Below are 21,168 nucleotides of genomic sequence, written 5' to 3' on the forward strand. Positions count from 1 at the left end.
AATACCGTGAAGTTCTATGCGGTTTACAAAAGATTAAGCAAAGGTACAAATTGACTGACTTCAAGAGGGGAAGAAGAAAGAGAAGTAATTAGACAGGAAATTCATTGTTGAGGAGAAAAGTGATCAAAAGGACAGTAGGTCGCTATTGAGAGGAAAGAGATAAGTGGATCAGTTGTCAAGATGTTTTAGGAACAGGTGTGTTTTTAGACGTTTCCTAAATTCCTCATAAGTAGAGGGCGAAAGTAATTGTTCTAGGTCTTTACCCCATGATGCTGCTTGGTGTGAGAGAAGGAATTCATGGTGCTTTTTCAGTTTGCAACCTCTCACTGGGGGGGGAAACGAAGTTGGAATGTGAACTTCTCTTGTGTCTGTTGGTTGAGAAGGAGAAAAGGTCAGTAATGTATTTGGGGGCAAGTCCGTGTAATGCTTTAAAGCAGAAACAGGCAAATTTGAACTTTACGCGTGCCTTCATCGGCAGCCAATGTAGCTGCCGGTAGTAGGGTGTCGCGTGGTCAAATTTTTTTAGTCCAAAGATTAGTCTGACTGCCGCATTCTGCAACAGTTGTAGGCGTCGCATATTTTTTTGGGAAATTGCCAAATATGCGATGTTACTGTAGTCAAGCAGGCTTAGTACGAGGGTTTGGACTAGGATTCTAAAAACCGATGTAACAAAATAAGCTTTAAGGGATCTGAGTTTCCAGAGAGTGAAAAATCCCTTTCTGATTAAGGAATCTACTTGGTCTTTCATGGTTAGGCATTGATCCAGAGTTACACCTAGTATCTTTATGGAGGGCTGGATAGGGTAACTAAGGTTATTGATACAGAGGGGTGATTTAATGTCAAGTGGATATGGTGAAGCAATGAAAAAAGTCGTTTTATCTGAATTAAGTTTGAGCCTAAAGTTTGTCATCCATTGTTCCATCATGTTTATAGCTTCTGAAGCTTTGGGAATAGTTTCGGAGACAGAATTGGTGAATGGGATGATAATCGTAAAATCATCTGCATAACTAAATAGTTTTATCCCCAGCTGGGTTAGCTTTGTGCCCAGTGAGGGCATGAGTAAAGGCATGAGTGCACTGATAATGCAGTTTGACCTGAGTAGTGCCTTTAACCTTGTATATCATAAAAAATTGTTGGAATGCCTGGATGCTATTGGCATCCAAGATAAAGTTCTGAATTGGTTCAGAGGTTTTCTGTTGTCACGTAGCTATCAGGTGCATTTTAATAATGACTATTCCTACAGTGAGTAATCAATGTGGTGTCCTGCAGGGCTCCCCTTTATCTCAGTTCCTTTTCAATGTCTACTTATCTACCCTCGGAATTAAACTCTCTTACTTAGGGATTAAGTTGTTCAGTTATGCCGATGACATAACTGTCTTGAACCCAGTTCCAACTTCACTCCCTCAGATTAGGAATGTAATATTTGAAGTACTTTCAACAATTGAACAGTGGAGGCTGAATTTAAACTAAAACTCAAACAAGAAAAGACAAAATTTTTCTATGCTTCGCCATGCCAAACCACCACTGAAACAACGTTGACAGTGAATGCATTAACTTACCAAGTTCTCCCTATTATTAAAATCTTAGGTATTATTCTGGATTATAATTTAACAGTGAAGAATCAGACACTTTGCTGTGCAAGTGTTTCCATACCTTATGGAAACTGCGTACCATAAGATCATGTTTTGACGTTTTGTCATTCAGATTGTTAGTTCAGTCTCTGATTTTGAGTCAATTAGATTATTGTAACATAGTTTACTTGGCTGGTATTCAAAAAATTTTTCAGAGACTACGAATAATACAGAATGCAGCCATATGCTTGATCTTTGGGTTAAAAAAGTACGATCACATTACTCCTTTTGCATTCCTTTTGAGTTGCATTGGCTGCCGGTGGAGGCTCGGGTGATGTTTAAATTCGGTTGCATCTGCTATAAATTACTATTCGGTCTTATTCCCAGCTTTTTAGTAGATTCTTTTACTTTTGTTAATGTAAAGTATCCAGGACGATTAGTTACATTCTTCTCATTCCCTTCTATCAAAGAATGTAAATATAAGAAATACCACCAACATCTTTTAGCCTATTAAGCAACTTCTTGGGATAAAGATTTAAATTCCCAGATCTCTAATGCTGGGTCATAACAACATTTCAGGAAACACTTAAGCCTATTTGTTCACCAAATTTTTAGGTATTTGACTGTATCCATCTTGAATGTCTCCTTACTTTTGTAAACCGCATGGATCTTTACTGTTATGCAGTATAGAAGAAGGCTTTTATGTTATGTTATGCTCCTTATACTTCCTCATGCCAGAAGGGCTCGGAGATTTGAAGACATTTTCTGGTTCTACAGTCAGTCACCTCCTTCTTGCGAATTCCCCTTTTCTGAATGGTCAATAGAGTACACTGTGCTAGCTGCTGTCTCCAGGGGAGTTTCTAGTGTCCTTGGATCTCCCAGAGGTTTACCGCCTTATTTCATTCTGCCCAGAGCATCGCAGATTTCTGCGTTTCCATATTCTGCTACAGCATTTCCAGTTCACAGCTCTGCCCATTGGCCTTGCGACTGCTCCTGCACTTTCGTCAAAGTGATTGTAGTTGAAGCTGCTTTCTGTCAACAGGGGGTCCAAGTACACCCTTCCTGGGACAGCGGGTGCTCTGGGCTCCATTTCGTTAGGTGTACGAAGGCATGGTGGGGACTTTAGTGTCTCTGTTGCAGGCGTGGGCAATTTCAGGAAGAGAGGCGGGGCATTCTCTCAGTCTCTGTATTTTCTAGGGCTTCTCCTTTGTCTCCAGTCGTAGTTGTGTGTTTTTTCTCAGGGCAAGTAGACAGAACCTTTGTCAACAGATTAGAATTCTCTTGGATTGTCCGGCTCTCTCGGCCCGGGTTTATTGGCAGGTTTTGGGGTCTTGGGCAGTCTCCTTGAAGGTGATCCCCTAGGCCAGAACGACCATGTTCCCTTGATGGGAGTCTCTCCTCTTTTGATGATTTTCCCCCTTTAGAGAGGTCATTCTCCTGGACGGAGCCAGATAGCAGCAATTTATGCTGGGGGCTTCAGGGTGGTGCAAGTTTTCTTTGACTCCACAACAGTGGCGTATGTACTTCATGAGGGAGCTCTAGTGCTCTCTCTCTCTCTCTCTCTCTTGAGACAGAAAGCTTCTTCTGTCTTTCTCGGCATCCCTTGGGGCCAGCGTCGGCTGACAGTTCCTGCTCTCAGGATCATGTTCCTCTCACTGGAGCCGTTCCATCTGCTCTTATTAGAGCTGGGATTAGCCCCAGTTGGTCTTGTTGACTTTGGCAGAATTCTCAAAGGCCGGGCTCCTTTTCGGTCGGCAAACAGCATGGAATCTAGGGGCGGTTGCCTTGATTTGACTCTTGGTGGCTTATGGGTTCCTTTATGATGTTCCCCCCGGGCCTCTGGTTGATCAGGTCATCCGCCAGGCAGTGGAACATCCTGGCTTGGTGCTTTTAGTGGTTCCAAATTGGCTTCGCCACCCGTGGTATGCAGTTCTCGTATGTCTTTAGCAGGATGTGAAGCTCTAGTTCCTTTTTCATCAATATTTTCTCCGTCAGAGACCGGAGAACCCTTGGCATTTGGTCTTACGGCATGGCTCTTGATGATGAGCGGTTATTTGGAGGTAGTTATCTCGACTCTTTTGCTCTCGAAGTACCCTCTAGTTTGGCTTCTTCTGCCAAAGCCTGGTAGGCTTTTCTCACAGTGGAATGCTAGGAATTGGGTAGTCCTGGTTTTTCTTCAGGAGGGTTTAGTCAGAAGTCTGGTAGTGGCTTCCCTGAACATTCAGGTTGCAGTTTTTGCGTGTTTTCGAGCGCACAGAGGAGCTAGCTTGTTTACTGTTCTTTCAGATCTGACCAGATGTATGAGGGGGGTCAAGTCGTATGCGTCCTCCCTTGCGTCTTTCTTTCCATTCGTGGACTCTTTGACACCATTTTACAGGGCCTTGAGGCTCTCTTTGAACCACTATAGGATAGATTTCTTCTGGACCTGACGTTCATGACGGTTTTTTGGTCATCATGGTCTCAGCACAGTGTATTTAGGAGTTTCTGCTCTTTTGTGCAGAAAACCTTTTCCATCTTACAAATGCGGATGTTTCCTCTGTGCTGTATCTTCCTTCTTGTCGACTGTGGTCTCGGCTTTCCTAAGTCAATCAGGAGGTTAGATTGCCTGCATTTCATACGACAGGTTCAGAGCGCGAAGATCAGATCTTCTGCAATTAGATGTCCGGAGGCACTTACTCCTTTATTTGGAAAGGATGAATTGAATTCTGAGCAGTCTGATTGCTTTTTTGTTCTCACTGCTGTGCCTCGCCGTGGTAGGCTGGTGTCAAAGTTCTCGATTGCTTGATGCATTCAAAGGGCCATTTCCGTGACTTGCATCGGCCATGGTATGCAGTTTCTGATTTCGCTTACAGCACCTTGATGAGAAGTGTGGCTGTGTCGTGTGCGATATCTCACATGATTCATCCTGATAAAACTTGCAGGGCGGCTACTTTGTCCTCTCTTCATACTTTTACCAGATTTTACAGAATGGATGTGGTGGCACGTTCTGATGCCATTTTTTTTGGGACCTCAGTTTTGTGTGTAGGCTCTTTTGTCCCTCCCTAGTTACAGTGGCTTTGGTACGTCACTTGGCGTTTGGAATCCGGAAGGGACGTAACAGAATGGCAGATTAGTTTATACGTTCAATAATCTTCTTTCTGTTAGTCCCTGGAGGATTCCATACTACCTGTCCTCTCTGTATTCACTCAGTTGTTTGGAATAGCATGCTCTTTTCTACCTCGGTTACTCTCATTGCAGGCTTGAAGATTTTCCAGCCAGTTACCAGACCCTGTGGTGAGTTTCTATGAGTGTACACATTACCGAAGGCCTTTCTTGGGGTGCTTGTTGCACATCAGGTTAGTACTCAATGTTTTTCTGAGTTGCCTTTGTGCCTGCTTATTACTTGTTAATATTTGCAGAGCAAACCAGTTTGTGAGTTATGTTGATGGGGATTCTCCCCCCGTACTCCCTTGTCCTAGATTTGCAGGTATATGCTTGGCTTTGGGACTGAACTGATTCTAACACTAGGGGGAGTGCAGCATGTGTTCAGAAAATATGTAGATTTTTTGCAACACCCGGACTGCGGGTTGAAATTGAGCACCTAGTGTATGGAATCCTCCAGGGATTAACAGAAAGAAGATTATCGAAGGTATAAACCTAATCTTACATTTCTGTGACCCTGTCCTTCCTCCCCCTGCCCCCTGTGTCCATTTCCTTACACTTCATCTATTGCCAGCATTTCTTCTGTGTCCATGTCCAGATTCTCTCTTCTCTTCCCTTGCTCCTGCACTGCCACCCCTGACCCTCCCCCCCTCATATCCTCCCTGGTCTGGTATTTGTCTCTCCTTCTGTTGGTCCAGTGTCTCTCTCTCTTTCCTTTGGTCTGAATCTCTTCCCTTTGTTTCCCCCCTCACATAAGGTCTAATATCTCTTCTCCTCTTTTCCTTTGCTCCAAGTCCAGCATCCTGCCGGTCCTCTAAATGCTGCATCACATTGCCGGCACTGGTTGCAGTGAAAGCAGCCTCTTTATGGCCAGCAGAGCCTTTTCTCTGTATGTCCTGCCTCAGTGATGCAACTTAAGAAAAGCTCCACTGGCCATAGGAAAGCCACTTTCACTGTGGTCTGTGCTGGCAATGCATTGCTGTATGAAGGACCAGTGGGGAGAGGGAAATTAGGCTGATGCTGGGTGTGAGAGTAGAGGGATGGAGAGGGAAGGCAGGTGCAACCTTGGACAGTTCTGGACATTTTTCTGGGTTTGCTGAATGGCAACTACACCTCTGCTCATCTCTCTTGATACCCCTCTACACAGAAGAATTGATTCCTCACAGGAAAATCTTGCATTTTCTGGACATCAAAATGTTACTGATTGTGCAGTGGGTTTTAAGAATCAGAGGTGCTGAGTAAGAACTGAAGAAGAACATAAAAAAGCTTAGCATGATAATTCTGATTCTGGTCTCTTAACAGGATACAACTGCTCCTTGTGATGCTGCGAGTCACAGAGTCTGTGCTGAAGATAAACCCTCAAATTCTTGTCCAGTACCAAGGAAGAAAGAATCAACTCTTAGCAGGACGACTTGCAGGACCTCTCTTCCAGGCAATTCTCTACAAATTTCATGTGACTTTAATTTTTGTTAGGAAGATAGTACATTGTCTCAGAGCAGAACTTGCTGCTTGCACATTAAGTTTGAGTGTAAGTGGGTTAAAGGAATTTTAATACATACTGCAGGCGGTTTTCTTCATGTCTGTGGAGGTTGCAGTCAGGTCCATACATTGTACACATGGGACTGAAAGCTCAGTTTCAAAAAGAAATATTACTTAGGGTTTCTTTTTAAAAATGCAACTGACTGTATTTGAACAAGTCTTTTATAATATATCTACATTTGTACCTGCATTAAAGTCATTGTAGATATACTTACAGAATATATCGTAGGGCAGTGTTCTTCAACCTTTTTACACCTATGGACTGGTAGAAATAAAATAATTATTTTGTGGACCGGCATCGGTCCGTGGACTGGCGGTTGAAGAACACTGGGTTAAGTCATGGTCCAGACCCCACCCATCTCTACCCAATCTGCACCCCAGACCCCGCCCCAATAATAGTACTAATTGTAACACAATTTTTTCCATTCATTTTTCGTAGATACACACAATATAATCTTATTAGCAACACATAATGGTTAACCACAAAATTAAACTACACAAAGCACACTGACAGCAAATGTCAATTCTCAAAATTGACATACCGTATTTTCACGCATATAACGCGCGCGTTATACGCGTTTTTACCTACCGCGCATACCCCTCGCGCGTTATAGGCGTGAGCGCGGTATACCAAAGTTTTAAAACATAGTTCCCACCCCGCCTGACGCCCGATTCACCCCCCCAGCAGGACCGCTCGAACCCCCACCCCGAACGACCGCTCGCACGCGCTCCCATCCGCACCCGCATCCACGATCGGAGCAAGAGGGAGCCCAAGCCCTCTTGCCCGGCCGACTCCCCGACGTCCGATACTTCCCCCCCCCCGGCAGGACCACTCGCACCCCCACCCCGAACGACCGCTCGCACGCGCTCCCACCCACACCCGCATCCACGATCGGAGCAAGAGGGAGCCCAAGCCCTCTTGCCCGGCCGACTCCCCGACGTCCGATACATCCCCCCCCCCCCGGCAGGACCACTCGCACCCCCACCCCGAACGACCGCCGACTTCCCGACAATATCGGGCCAGAAGGGAGCCCAAACCCTCCTGGCCACGGCGACCCCCTAACCCCACCCCGCACTACATTACGGGCAGGAGGGATCCCAGGCCCTCCTGCCCTCGACGCAAACCCCCCTCCCCCCCAAGAACCTCCGACCGCCTCCCAGCCGACCCGCGATCCCCCTGGCGACCCCCACGACCCCCCCACCCCCCTTCCCCGTACCTTTGGTAGTTGGGCCAGAAGGGAGCCCAAACCCTCCTGGCCACGGCGACCCCCTAACCCCACCCCGCACTACATTACGGGCAGGAGGGATCCCAGGCCCTCCTGCCCTCGACGCAAACCCCCCTCCCCCCCAAGAACCTCCGACCGCCCCCCAGCCGACCCGCGATCCCCCTGGCGACCCCCACGACCCCCCCACCCCCCTTCCCCGTACCTTTAGTAGTTGGCCGGACAGACGGGAGCCAAACCCGCCTGTCCGGCAGGCAGCCAACGAAGGAATGAGGCCGGATTGGCCCATCCATCCTAAAGCTCCGCCTACTGGTGGGGCCTAAGGCGCGTGGGCCAATCAGAATAGGCCCTGGAGCCTTAGGTCCCACCTGGGGGCGCGGCCTGAGGCACATGGGCCCAACCCGACCATGTGCCTCAGGCCGCGCCCCCAGGTGGGACCTAAGGCTCCAGGGCCTATTCTGATTGGCCCACGCGCCTTAGGCCCCACCAGTAGGCGGAGCTTTAGGATGGATGGGCCAATCCGGCCTCATTCCTTCGTTGGCTGCCTGTCGGACAGGCGGGTTTGGCTCCCGTCTGTCCGGCCAACTACTAAAGGTACGGGGAAGGGGGGTGGGGGGTCGTGGGGGTCGCCAGGGGGATCGCGGGTCGGCTGGGGGGCGGTCGGAGGTTCTTGGGGGGGAGGGGGGTTTGCGTCGAGGGCAGGAGGGCCTGGGATCCCTCCTGCCCGTAATGTAGTGCGGGGTGGGGTTAGGGGGTCGCCGTGGCCAGGAGGGTTTGGGCTCCCTTCTGGCCCAACTACCAAAGGTACGGGGAAGGGGGGTGGGGGGGTCGTGGGGGTCGCCAGGGGAATCGCGGGTCGGCTGGGGGGCGGTCGGAGGTTCTTGGGGGGGAGGGGGGTTTGCGTCGAGGGCAGGAGGGCCTGGGATCCCTCCTGCCCGTAATGTAGTGCGGGGTGGGGTTAGGGGGTCGCCGTGGCCAGGAGGATTTGGGCTCCCTCCTGGCCCGATATTGTTGGGGAGTCGGCGGTCCTTCGGGGGGGGGGAGGGATATATCGGACGTCGGGGGGGGGGCATCAGGCTTTCAGGATGGGGACAGACCTTCAAGGGGGGACAGTGCACGGAAGTCAGGGGGGTGAACGGAGAGTCGGGACAGCGCACGGAAAGTCAGGGCGGGCGAAAGGAGCGTCGGGCAGCATGCGCGGTATACCCGTGAGCGCGGTATATCAAAGTTTTTGTGCAAATCATCGTGATTTCTGCGCGCTATATCCGTGTGCGCGTTTTATACGGGTGCGTGTTATTTGCGTGAAAATACGGTAATTCAATCACTAAATTCAAAAATAAAATCATTCCCCCCCTACCTTTGTTGTCTCCCTCCCTCTATGCTATGCCTTACCTTCTGGCCTGCTTCCACCTGGCCATTTTATGCCGCCCCTGGTGTTATCTTCAGGCCGGCTCCCTCTTCCTCACTGATGCAGTGCACAAAGCTGCGGGCAGCGGCAACTTTCACGTCCCACACCTCATCTGGAAGCCTTCCCTCTGATGTTACTTAATCAGTGAGGAAGAGGGAGCCGGCTTGAACATAATGCCGCACTGAGCGCACCGTGGACCAGCGGTTAAAGAACACTGTTTTGGGCCTGATGCACGTGCCGGCCCTGTGGACCGGCAGGAAATTTCTGTGGACTGACACTGGTCCACGGACCGGTGGTTGAAGAACACTGCCCTAGGGGGTTTCAAAATTTAGTCCTGTGCATATTATTTCTCCCTTGATATCTCTGCCCTCCCATTTTTGAGTAGATAAAAGTATGCACTCGTACATGGACCAGAGGAATGCTTCTGTCCATTGATGGAAGTGCCATACTATAGAGTTTCATATATCCCACAATTACCAGGAAGGATTCATTGAGGCTTACAATAAGGTTAATAGGTATTCATGTCAGAAACATCAAGGATCATAGTTCTTTTGAGGTTAGTTCTGGTTTACAGTGAGTATAGATATGTATTTAGTGATTTTTTGAATTGAAGGTAAGAAGGGTTCTGTCGCACACAGGCTGGAAGGCAGTTCCAAATCTTAGGGTCTTGGAATTTGAAGGTAGACAAAGAGTGATCTTCTCCGGATATGACAATAAGTACAATAAGCCTTAGTTTTATTGTTGAAATTTTAATTGTAACTCGCACAGAACTATAGGATATTGCGAGTAAGAAATTTTAAATAAATAAATGACGTGGAGATGGAAAAGGCAGTTTGAAGCGTTGTGTCGTTCTCGAGTTGTAGATGGAATGTGTTAACATATGCATATCAAATGGGCATATCCTTGTGTTACCCTTTGAACTCTCCAGCAATGGTGAACGTACTCCTTCATCCAATCTGTCACCACTCAGATGTAAAATATTCCAAAGTTCTTCATCTTATACAACATACTTTCACAAATATTAAAAAATTTACCAAATATACTCTTAATACAGGGATGCCCACACTTTTTTGGCTTGCGAGCTACTTTTAAAATGACCAAGTCAAAATGATCTACCAACAATAAAAATTAAGAAAACACAAAGCACACTGTACGCACAGAAAATGTTAATTATCATTTATATTCGGGGTTTTTTCAAAGAGGTCAAGACAGATGACTTTAAAATGTGCAATGTCACCTCAGTAAGAACTATAGAAAAATAGACAAATATAGTGCAAAATATAGACAGCAGATATAAATTCTCAAAACTGACACATTTTGATCACTAAATTGAAAATAAAATAATTTTTCCTACCTTTGTTGTCTGGTGATTTCATGAGTCTCTGGTTGCACATCCTTCTGACTGGGCATCCAATATTTCTTCCATTCTTTATGCTTCCTGTCCTCCAGATCTCATTCCATTCCCCAAACAGCATCTCTCTCCCTACCTGCCCCCAATACACTCCATTCTCTCCCCCAACTTTAAACTTTTTCTTCTCTCTTCTTGCCCCTCTTTCTTTCTTCCGCCCTTCATTTCTTTCTTTCTTTTTCTTCCGCCCTTTTTTTCTCACTTTCCTCCCTTCCTTTCTTTCTTTCTTTCTTTCCGCCCTTCCTTTCTTTCACTGTCTTTCTCTCCCTCTTCCCCCGTACCTCCGCCATCGATTTCTCCCTGCTTCCTTGACGCATCAACAGGCCAAATGCGTTGACCGACTGCAAATGCTACCCCCCCGCGACATCAATTCTGACTTCTCTTTCTTTCCGCCCTTCCTTCCGTAGGTCTTCTTTCTTTCTTATTCTTTCTGTCTGTCTTTCTCTCCCTCCTCCCCCCTGACTCCGCTGTTGATTTCTCCCTGCTTCCCCAATGCAGCAAAAGACCAGGTGCGTGCAGCGACTGCACAAGCCTCCCCCCAACATCAATTCTGACGTCTGAATTGACTGGGGGGGAGGAAGCTGCACGCACTTGGCCTTTTGCTGCATCGGGGAAGCAGAGAGAAATCCTGGGCTTCGCGATCCAGTAGTAGATCGTGATTGACCTTTTGGACACCCCAGCTCTAATATAAGCCGACCCGAATATAAACCGAGGTAACCTTTTCCCCCCAAAAGGAGGAAAAAGGTTGACTCGAATATAAACCGGGGGATTTATATTCTAGTACCCTGCCCTGCCCAACTCTGTACCCAGCCCCACTCCCTCCCTGCCAGGCTCTGCCCCCTGCCCCCCTCCATTCCAACCTACCCTGCCAGGCTCTGCACCCAGGCCCCCTCTCTCCCTGCCAGGCTCTGCACCCAGGCCCCCTCTCTCCCTGCCAGGCTCTGCACCCAGGCCCCCTCTCTCCCTGCCAGACTCTGCACCAGCCCCCCCTCCCTGCCCTGCCCAACTGTGCCTTCCTTTACCTCCCTCCCAACTTGCGTCAGCCAGTCATTAGCGGCTCTCCATGGGGCAGGAGCGCTCCTGCTCTGGTTCACTTCTGGACAACCTGGGATTGTAAAAGGTACGTGGAGGAGGTGGGAGGGAGGTAAGGAAAGGCACAGTTGGCTGGGACAGGAGGCGGGTTGGATCCCTCCTGTCCCGGCCTACTGCTGGACTACCGGGGATTTTAAAGGTATGCGCGGGGGAGGTGGAAGGCTGGGTAAAAGTTTTTCGAGTTGACTATAACTGGAGGCGGGAGAGGTTTCTCCTTTCCTGGCCATCACTGGCCAACCAGGTCTTACGGCAGGCCCAATGGAGGTCTGCAACAGGTCTGGGAGGGGGGCGGGAAGGTGCTGACTTGAAAATAAGCCGAGACTCTTATTTTTGTGCCATTTTTTGGTCCCAGAATCGCGGCTTATATTCAAATATATACGGTTCTAGCTTTTCCCACACAATTTGATACATGACACTACACATTCTAGTTGATTTTAGGTTGAATGCTTGGTTGTATTTCCCAAATTTAATTTCATCTACTACATTGCATCTATGAAAGTAAATTTAAAAAAAAAAAAAAAATATATATATGTATATATTAATTTAACCAGTCAATTGGTTCTCAGCAACTGATAGGTCTAGAACAGGGGTCTCAAAGTCCCTCCTTGAGGGCTGCATTCCAGTTGGGTTTTCAGAATTTCCCCAATATGCATGAGATCTATGTGCATGCACTGCTTTCAATGCATATTCATTAGGGAAATCCTGAAAACCCGATTGGATTGCGGCCCTCAAGGAGGGACTTTGAGATCCCTGGTCTAGAATACACCAAAAACTGTCAGTGGTTTACTTCTCAGCCTTCATTATGGGTACAATGTATAAAATAAGCCAACAAAAATCCAGTTTGAAATGCTCTGGTGAAAATTCCTAAGATCCTCAGTTGAAAAGACAGATTAATATGAAATGGAAGTAAGCCTTAAAAAATAAAAGGTGAGTATCACAGGGCTCCGTCTTGGGGCCGATTCTATTCAATTTATTCATAGGAAATATGACCCAAGGGCTTAGAGGAAAAGCGTCACTGTTTGCCGACGACGCCAAACTATGCAACATAGTAGGTAAAAGCAGTGTGCCTGACACTATGACGCAGGACCTACGGCAGCTGGAACAGTGGTCGTCAACTTGGCAGCTAAGCTTCAATGCTAAAAAATGTAAAGTGATGCACCTACGTAAAAAAAGTCCACACAGAACTTACACACTAAAAGGAGAAACCTTGTCCAAGACCACGGCAGAACGTGATTTAGGAGTGATCATTAGTGATGATATGAAGGCTGCTAATCAGGTGGAGAAGGCTTCGTCCAAGGCAAGACAAATGATGGGCTGCATCCGTAGGGGTTTTGTCAGCAGAAAACCTGAAGTCATAATGCCGCTGTACAGATCCATGGTGAGACCTCATCTGGAGTATTGTGTTCAATTCTGGAGACCGCACTACCGGAAAGATGTGTTGAGAATTGAGTCGGTTCAGCGAATAGCTACCAGGATGGTCTTGGGACTCAGGGAACTCACGTACGAAGAAAGGCTAAAAAAACTGCGGGTGTACTCACTGGAAGAACGAAGAGAGAGGGGAGACATGATTGAGACCTTTAAGTATATTACGGGACGTATAGAGGTGAAAGAAGATATCTTCTGTCTTACAGGGCCCTCGGTCACCAGAGGGCACTCGCTGAAAGTCAGGGGAGGGAAATTTCATGGTGATACCAGGAAGTACTTCTTCACCGAAAGGGTAGTCGATCATTGGAACGAGCTACCTCAGCAGGTGATTGAGGCCAACAACGTATCAGATTTTAAGAGAAAATGGGATATTCACGTGGGATCTCTAGGGGAATAAAAGTCAGGGAGTGGGTCATTGGTGTGGGCAGACTTGATGGGCTGAGGCCCTTTTCTGCCGTCAATTTCTATGTTTCTATGTTTCTATCTGGCAAAGCACTCTGGGGAAATGCTTGCCTTCACTCATACAATATATCCCACAAGAATGCAGGCACTAACAGTGAATACCCATTTCCTCCCAGATCAACATAATATTGCTTATAAAACTGCAAAACGAAGCCAGACAGATCTTAGTTTTTCAAGTCCATTTTCCAGAGAATCTTTTGTATAGAATAGACACGCGCATTAGAATAAATACTAAAGTAATAAAAAGTTGTAGTAATATCAATAAGGTTCAAATGTGTTCATGATTTAAATAAAATTAAACTCATACACATTAGCCCAGCCTCCAGCTCCAAAATTTGAATAATTATATGCCCTTGGATAATAATCCCTCTGATTGGGTATATAGTTTAGTAGCAGATGTAGTATCAGAGGGTAAGAAGACAGGCTTTCTTACAATGCATGAATTTAATTTCTAACCTTTCGGCATTTTAAAGTGCCAGCATTCTACCTTCTCCCAAAAATACACAAGCATCTGCTTAAACCTCCTGGCAGACCTATTGTGTCTGCTTGTGATTCCCTTTTGGAGAGATCTTGTAAATTTGTGGATTACAATCTACAACCTTGCTTGGAGAATGTACGGTCTCTTCTCAAGGATACCACACATTTTTTGCATGGACTGGCTTCTTTAGAGGGACAATTGACACAAGTTATGTTTCTCATCACGATCGATGTGGCTTCTTTGTATACTTCCATTCCCCAGTCTGAGGCTCTTTATGTCCTTTACAGGTTTTTGGAAGAACGTACTCGTCGTCACCTGGTTCTCACTGAATTTTTAGTACGTCTGAGTGCCATTGCTATGGAAAAGAACTATTTGTTTGAACAGTGTTTCTATCAGCAATGCTCAGGGGTGACAATGGGGGCTTCCTTCGCCCCTACTGTAGCCAACCTGTTATGGTGACATTTGAGGTGGACTTTATTTACTCTTCTTATGCTCAGAAGATACTGTGGTGTGTTTGGACGGAGTCTTTGGATGAGTTGGAGGATTTCAAGAGCTATATTAATAACTGCCATTCTGCTCTTAGCTTTGAAGTCACATATAATTCTGCTCAGATTCAATTTTTGGATGTGCTTATACGGATTGAGGATGGACATATTTTGACAACTGTTTTTTTTTTACAAAAGATACAGATTGTAACTCGTTGAATTTTCATAGCATGCATCCATTCCCAATGAAGACTAGTATCCCCTATGCCCAGTTTTTGCGATACCATCGTATATGCAGCACTAATCAGGAATATCTGGCAAGGGTTGAAGGGCTTAGGAGAAAGTTTGAGGATCGTGGATACCCAAAGACTCTGGTTAACAAAGCAGCTAAGCGAGCCTTCTTTAATCCGAGGGATCAGTTGTTACAGTACTGTGCAGCTAAACAACATGAGGATAATAATAATAATAATAACAATTTTTTATATACCGCAGGACCGTGAAGTTCTATGCGGTTTACAATGATTAAAGATGTTACAGATTGAGTGGAATCAACAAAGTATAGATTTGGTGATTGACAGTTCTAGAGATCATTTGTTGAGGACTAAGATTGTATTTCAGGAACAGATGTGTTTTTAGGCGTTTCCTGAATTCCCCATAGGTAGTAGGCACGAGTGATTGTTCTAGGTCTTTACCCCACAGTGCTGCTTGATGTGAGAAAAGATGTTGGTGATAACTTTTAAATTTACAACCTCTAACCAGTGGAGAAACAAAGTTCGGGTGTGAGCTTCGCCATAAAGTACCTTGAAGCAAAAACAACCAAACTTGAATTTCACACATGCCTCCATCGGCAGCCAGTATAGAAGTCGATAGGAAGATGTTACATGATCAAACTTCTTCAGTCCACAAAGTAGTCTAACCGCTGCATTTTGTACCAGTTGCAATCGTCGCATATTCTTCTGGCGGAGTGCCAAGTAGGCGAGGATGTAATAACTTTTGTCTCTAAGTTTACTAATCAATCCAGACACATACAAAAGATTGTTCAATCTAATCTGAACATTTTGAGGGTTCATTCATGCTTTGCTGATACTAGATTTTTATTTGTATTTGGGAGAAATAGTAACCTATGTGATCTGTTGAGCCCAGATGAAGTATCAGAGAGCAGTGGTGGGCATGGAAAGTGCAGGAAATATACTGTGTGTCAAGTTATGATGGAGACTCAATGTTTTGTGCATCCTAAAACCTTGCGATCTTTCACTTTAAAGAGCAACACAACATGCTTGACTGTGGGAGTGATTTATGTGATTCAATGTCCTTGTGGTCTTCTGTATGTGGGTCAAACGTCTCTGTTTTGAAGACCCGCCTACTAGAGCACTTTCATGTTTGATCACTAGACGTATGGATGAGCCGTTGGTCACTCATTGTATTCAGTTTAAACATGACTTTTTTTCTTTGAGATGTTGGGTGCTGGAGCACTGCCCTAAGCCAATCAGGAGAGGAGACTGGCAATGTCTCCTTCGTCAGAAGGAACAATGTTAGACATTCCACTTACAAACAGTGGAGCCTTCGGGTTTGAATGTACGGATAGAATGGGCTGCCTTTATCTAATTGGCCTGTGTAGCTTTTTCTTTGTCAGCTGCCGCTGGTGTCTGTTATCCCCAGCGCCATTGTATGTGTGAATTGTGTACTTGCAGTTACTGTGTTGAACACAGACCCCTGATGCATTTTCGGAGAAACAAGGAAGTTCCCTGTCGGGTCCTAAAACAAATTCTGCATCTTAGAACTAAATAGAATTACGAACCCATCCCAGTCCCTTGTGCATACATCAATATTCGCTCTATCAAAGGAAAAGCAACATTGGTGAAGGACTGGCTCACAGCTGAAAAACTGGGTTGTTTACTCTTGACTGAAACTTACCCATCCCTGAACAACCCCTTAATCAACGAATTCTGTCCAATCCTTAGTCTTGTATACTGAGTCATCCCAACTATAGGGCTCGATTCGGTTTACAAAAGAGTTAACTAATAGGACAAGGAAAATTTTACAGAAATTGGATGCTGTAACATTGAAGAATCTGGAGAGGTACTTACTCTTGGAGGGAAAATAGATGAAATTTCTAGGTCTTTAGATCAAAGTAACATTGAGACAAAAAATTTAATAACTCAGTCTCTTCAAAATTATAAAACTCTTGCAATTAAAGATAATACAATTTTACACAGAAAGGTTGAGAATATAGAAAATTACAACCGAAGACTAAGGGCCTGTTTTACAAAGCCGCGCTAGTGGCTGCGCTGCGGTAACGGCCCCGAAGCCCATAGAAATTTAAAGGGCTTCGGGGCTGTTGCTGTGCGGCTTCATAAAACAGGGGATAAAAGTGCAGATCTTGAATTTTTCCCCAAACCCCTGGAATTCCTCCTCTTGATATGTTTAAAAGCTATTTGATAGAGATACTCAAATATTCCACTGAATTTATACCTTCTAAACAAAACCAGGGTGTAATGGAAGAGAATAATGCTCAATTTGAACATTTCAGCTATCTTAGAAGAATCTATCACAGACTCTTCGGTTAGAACTACCCTGTTGGCTTCTTTTGTGTTTGAACAGGACTTAAATGCCTTTATGAAACAATATTTTTGAAATTCTGTGCCACAGGGATTTGCAAGACTTGAAAGTCAAATTCTACATCTATGCTGATGATATTGCTATATTTTTGCCAATGTCAGCTTTTTCCGAGGATATAAGAGATCAGATTGCTTTTCTCCTGGCACAGCTAGAACACTGGATGTTCAAATTTAAACTTAAACTTAATCCAGAAAAAACTAAATTTTTTCTTGCCAGTCTGAACGATAGCATTACAGATAAAAAAACTTTAAATTAAAGGTCAGAATTTTGACATAGCCACTTCAATTAAGATCTTGGGGGTGACATTAGATCTTTATTTAACTTTAAAAAACCACACTAAACTAATGATAAAAAAAATGTTTTGGGATTCTCTGGAAACTTCGAACTATTAAAAAATATTTTACTTAGTATCTTTCAGATTAGTAGTTCAATCTCTAATTCTATCTGCCCTTGACTATTGCAACATCATTTACTTGGCATCTTACAAGAAAATCTTAAGTCGTATTCGAGTAATACAAAATACGGCAGTGCGCTTGATCTTCGGGTTAAAAAAATGTGACCACGTGAGTCCTTTTTATCAGTGACTCCATTGGTTGCCATTTGAAACGAGAATTTTGTTTAAATTTGGCTGCATCTGCTTTAAAGCTCTTTTTGGTCTGGCTCCAGGATATCTATCCTCCCAATTTAAGTTATATAAGTCAAATAAAAATACTCGAAATGACTATTTGTTTATGTATCTTTCTGTAAAAGCTTGTCGTTAACAAGAGATTTCTAAGACTTTTGCTTTGCAGTTAGGAAAAATGAATTCCTGGTTAAATTCTCTGATTCCACAAATGCAATCATATTATGCCTTCAGAAAGTTGTTGAAAACTTACTTGTTTGATAAGTTTGTAACATGATTATTTCTCTAACCCTGTTTACATGTATGTTTCACTGATTGAACAGTCCTTCTTGATTGTGAACAGCCTGGAACTCACGGTTGGGCGGTATACAAGAATAAAGATTATTATTATTATTTCATGGTAAAAGAATACGGGCCTATTTGGACATAACAAGATCTACATAAGAAACGAGGAGACAATTTCTTTCTATGTGACAGAGACAAGGGCATTGGATGTCATGTTTTTATTGGCATACCCATGTAAATGTATTGTCAAATTTGCTCTGTTTAGTGAGTCCTTTTCTTTAAATACATTTTCTTTGTCTTGGAGCAATTAAAAACCTTTCTGGAATTGAAGAAAATCGCCTTGACATAACAGAAGAATGGAATAAGGGATAGATTTAACAGTGTTATAGCCTTTCTTTAAACAATATTCTTTTAATTTACTTCTCTTTATTTTTGGTGCTTTCTCCCCAACTTTTTGTGGTGTAATGAAGAAAAGGTTATACTTGGATAAAATTTTAATGCTGTGTTGCATTAACAAGAAGTGCTTCTTGTAAAATTTTGTTGAAATGATAAATAAAAAAAGAAAGAAGAAAATCAGTCAGGTGATCTATCTGACATTGCAGAGTGGATTCCAAAAGAATCCACTAATACACAACAGCAGTTTTCTCAATTTACTATCAGTTATATGAAATATAGTTGGGCACACCTAATGGGCATTAATGGAGTCAGCTTTACAGCATCAAATGAAACATCTAACACAGATTTTCTTCTTCAGACCATACTGTAGGGTTATGCCAACATCCCCTGCAGATAGAAATAATCAAAGATGCTTGATTTCCTTGAATATGCAGGTACAGCAGGGAGACAGATCACTATTCTGTTTCAAATTGAGGCGACATCTAGACTGATGCAGCAAGAAAGAAATTAGTAGACTCCAGCAGCAGAGTCCCTCTTCATTCTTCTACTTTTGAGGTGGAGATCCCAGGGCCTTATGGGTGGTATTTTTTGGGAATTGGCCATATTATTTTGTTCCTCCTTCTCCTTGGGAGCCTTAGAAGAGTTTCTCTTGAGACTTCTTGCTTAGGACTCCTTATGTGAGAGCAATGATAAATCTTTACTAAAGCAATGGTTGTGGTAGCAGCATTCCTAAAGAAGGACTACTCCATCCTTATCTAGATGACTGGATAGTATGGTTAAAGTCAGAGCAGGAGAGTAAAGAAACTATAGATGTGGTAGTTGTACATCTAGAAACCTTGGACTGGGTAATGAATAAAGCCAAAAGCTGACAAGAGCCATTGGTTGAATTTAGATCAGTGTCTCTCAAACATTTTTAAGCTCTGGCACACTAAACGGAGCAAATGTTTTTCATAGCTCACTAAACAGAACAAATTTTTTTTCCCCGGCACATTTTTGTTGGTTTTGCAATTTTCTAATTTCAATTATAAATTAAATATGAGAGTTATTTAAAGTTCTGTAAGCTATGCATGGATAATTGTAACAACGGTGAAACTAAAGTTGATAGAATTGCTAAGCAATGCGGTGGATGTGCTTATTTTTGAATGCAAATTAGCTCAAAACATTGCTTGATAGTTGATAAGCAAACATGCATTTCATCATCCATCAACTGCAGTTCTCTCTTTTTTTTTAAATTTAATTTCTATCAGAGCTGAAAATTCAAGTTCGCAAAGATAAGATGATCCAAATGGTAACAAAGCCTTGATTATATTGTTGCTCAAGTTATGATAATTTCTGCATAAAAAATAAAATTTTTGCTGTTTTCAAGGACCAATCACATCAAAGAATGATGCCTGTCTGAGCGGTTGTATCCTTACGCACACAGACACTCATAACATTGACAGACTCTTGTATAAGCAACATATATGTCATCTATTCTAGTGTATACTTATGAAGGGAATTTTTAAAAAATAAAGTAAAATTCTAGCACACGCGGAATCTCTCTTGGGACACACCACTGTGTCGTGGCATACAATTTGAGAGACACTAATTTAGAGTATGGAGACTGTTGAAAACCCACACCACAAGACAGAGGTTATAAAGATATATGGTGGCATCACTGGAAGTAGTTATGAATAGAGAGTGCGGAAAACACAAATCAATATTAAAAAAAAACAAAAAACACCCCAGCAAGTACACAAATAAATATAGTCCTGGATACAAATTAGAACTTATTCAATTTCAATCTTGAAAGACATATTTTAGCTAACCACAAGTTACAGTCCTCAAAGACTTGCAAATGCAAAAAGCAAAGCAATAAAGCTCATAAGTATAACAAATCTGGAATTTAACTGACCACTTCTGCTTATTAATGAAATGTTTTATCCTTGTTCAACCTGATAATATGGCAATAAATTGTCTCTACTTCAACACTGTAGAATCATGAGAAATTTTCTTTAATTTTAATATTTCTGCTTCATTGTTAAGACAACTTTGTTTCACGTTATTTGTTTCTTTTAGACTCTTATAGTAGCCTGGATCAAATCAAGTTTACATGTGAACGTGTCTCGGGAACTTTGGGATGACTTGCTGTCTGTTATGTCATCATTGACATATTGGGAAGAGCAGGCCACAGAGTGGGCTCGCACCATGGAGACATTGACCAAAGTGCTTGCTAAAAATGTCTATCATCTGGATCTGAATGAGTTGCCTCTGGATAAGTTAAGTGAGCAGAAGCAGAAGAAGCACAAAGGCAAAGGTAAAGATCTTTAAATAAATTAAACATTAGTGGTTGGTTAGTTGATTAGAATCTCCAGTTAAACAAGGTAGATTTGGTTTTGGTTGCCTTTAAACCACCTGCTAGTTTCTTGTTAAAATCATAAGTAGGCAAGCATTATCTATGTAACTACTATACGACTCAGAACCTGTTGTGCTTTGACTGCTGTCCCTTGCTGATATTTCTGGCTTCTTTGATTATCTGCTTGATAGCTCACTATTCTCGTATGTCTCTGATCCTGCCCGCAAGGGCTGGTTTCACTGATCACCGCACTAATAGCTCGCTGTTTCCATGTCTGTGTGGCTTCACCTGCAAGGTAGCATCAAAGGTAATGTCACCCTCCCATGAATATTTTAAGTCTTGGTATTGGCATCCACGGGCATATGTTGAAGGAGCATGCACAAGTAGCAGGTAGTGCTCTTTGTGCGAGCTTTTTGGGTCGACAACTTTCATTCTGTTTCCTTTGTGCTGAAGCACTCTGATCTTCCTGTTCCACCTTATCATGTTTTCAGTCCCGGTCCTCTGGGATAACTGACCTGTTCCAGTGCCCCAGTCTCCTCATCCCCGTATGTTAATTCTCCTGTCTTTTTCCACTCCCTTCCCATCTTTGATCCACCACTCCTCAGCTTCATGCCAACCTGACTCATCTCTGGCACACCAGTCCTTGTCACTTTTTCTTGAGCATTCTAAGATGGCAACT

The 21,168-nt window shown here is 43.8% G+C and overlaps 1 protein-coding gene across 9 annotated transcripts in view; it reads left to right on the forward strand.

Annotated features, from left to right (window-relative positions):
* Nucleotides 1-21,168, forward strand: part of RALGAPA1 (Ral GTPase activating protein catalytic subunit alpha 1) — a 678,446-nt gene that overhangs the window by 113,328 nt on the left and 543,950 nt on the right. For all 9 annotated transcript variants that reach the window (XM_033952521.1, XM_033952520.1, XM_033952524.1 and 6 more), the window contains 2 exons: nt 6,015-6,144; nt 20,213-20,450. In XM_033952521.1, coding sequence (XP_033808412.1) covers nt 6,015-6,144; nt 20,213-20,450 — 368 coding nt within the window. The remainder of the gene's footprint in view (nt 1-6,014; nt 6,145-20,212; nt 20,451-21,168) is intronic.

Source organism: Geotrypetes seraphini, chromosome 7 (assembly GCF_902459505.1).
Source record: "Geotrypetes seraphini chromosome 7, aGeoSer1.1, whole genome shotgun sequence".
NCBI lineage: Eukaryota > Metazoa > Chordata > Amphibia > Gymnophiona > Dermophiidae > Geotrypetes > Geotrypetes seraphini.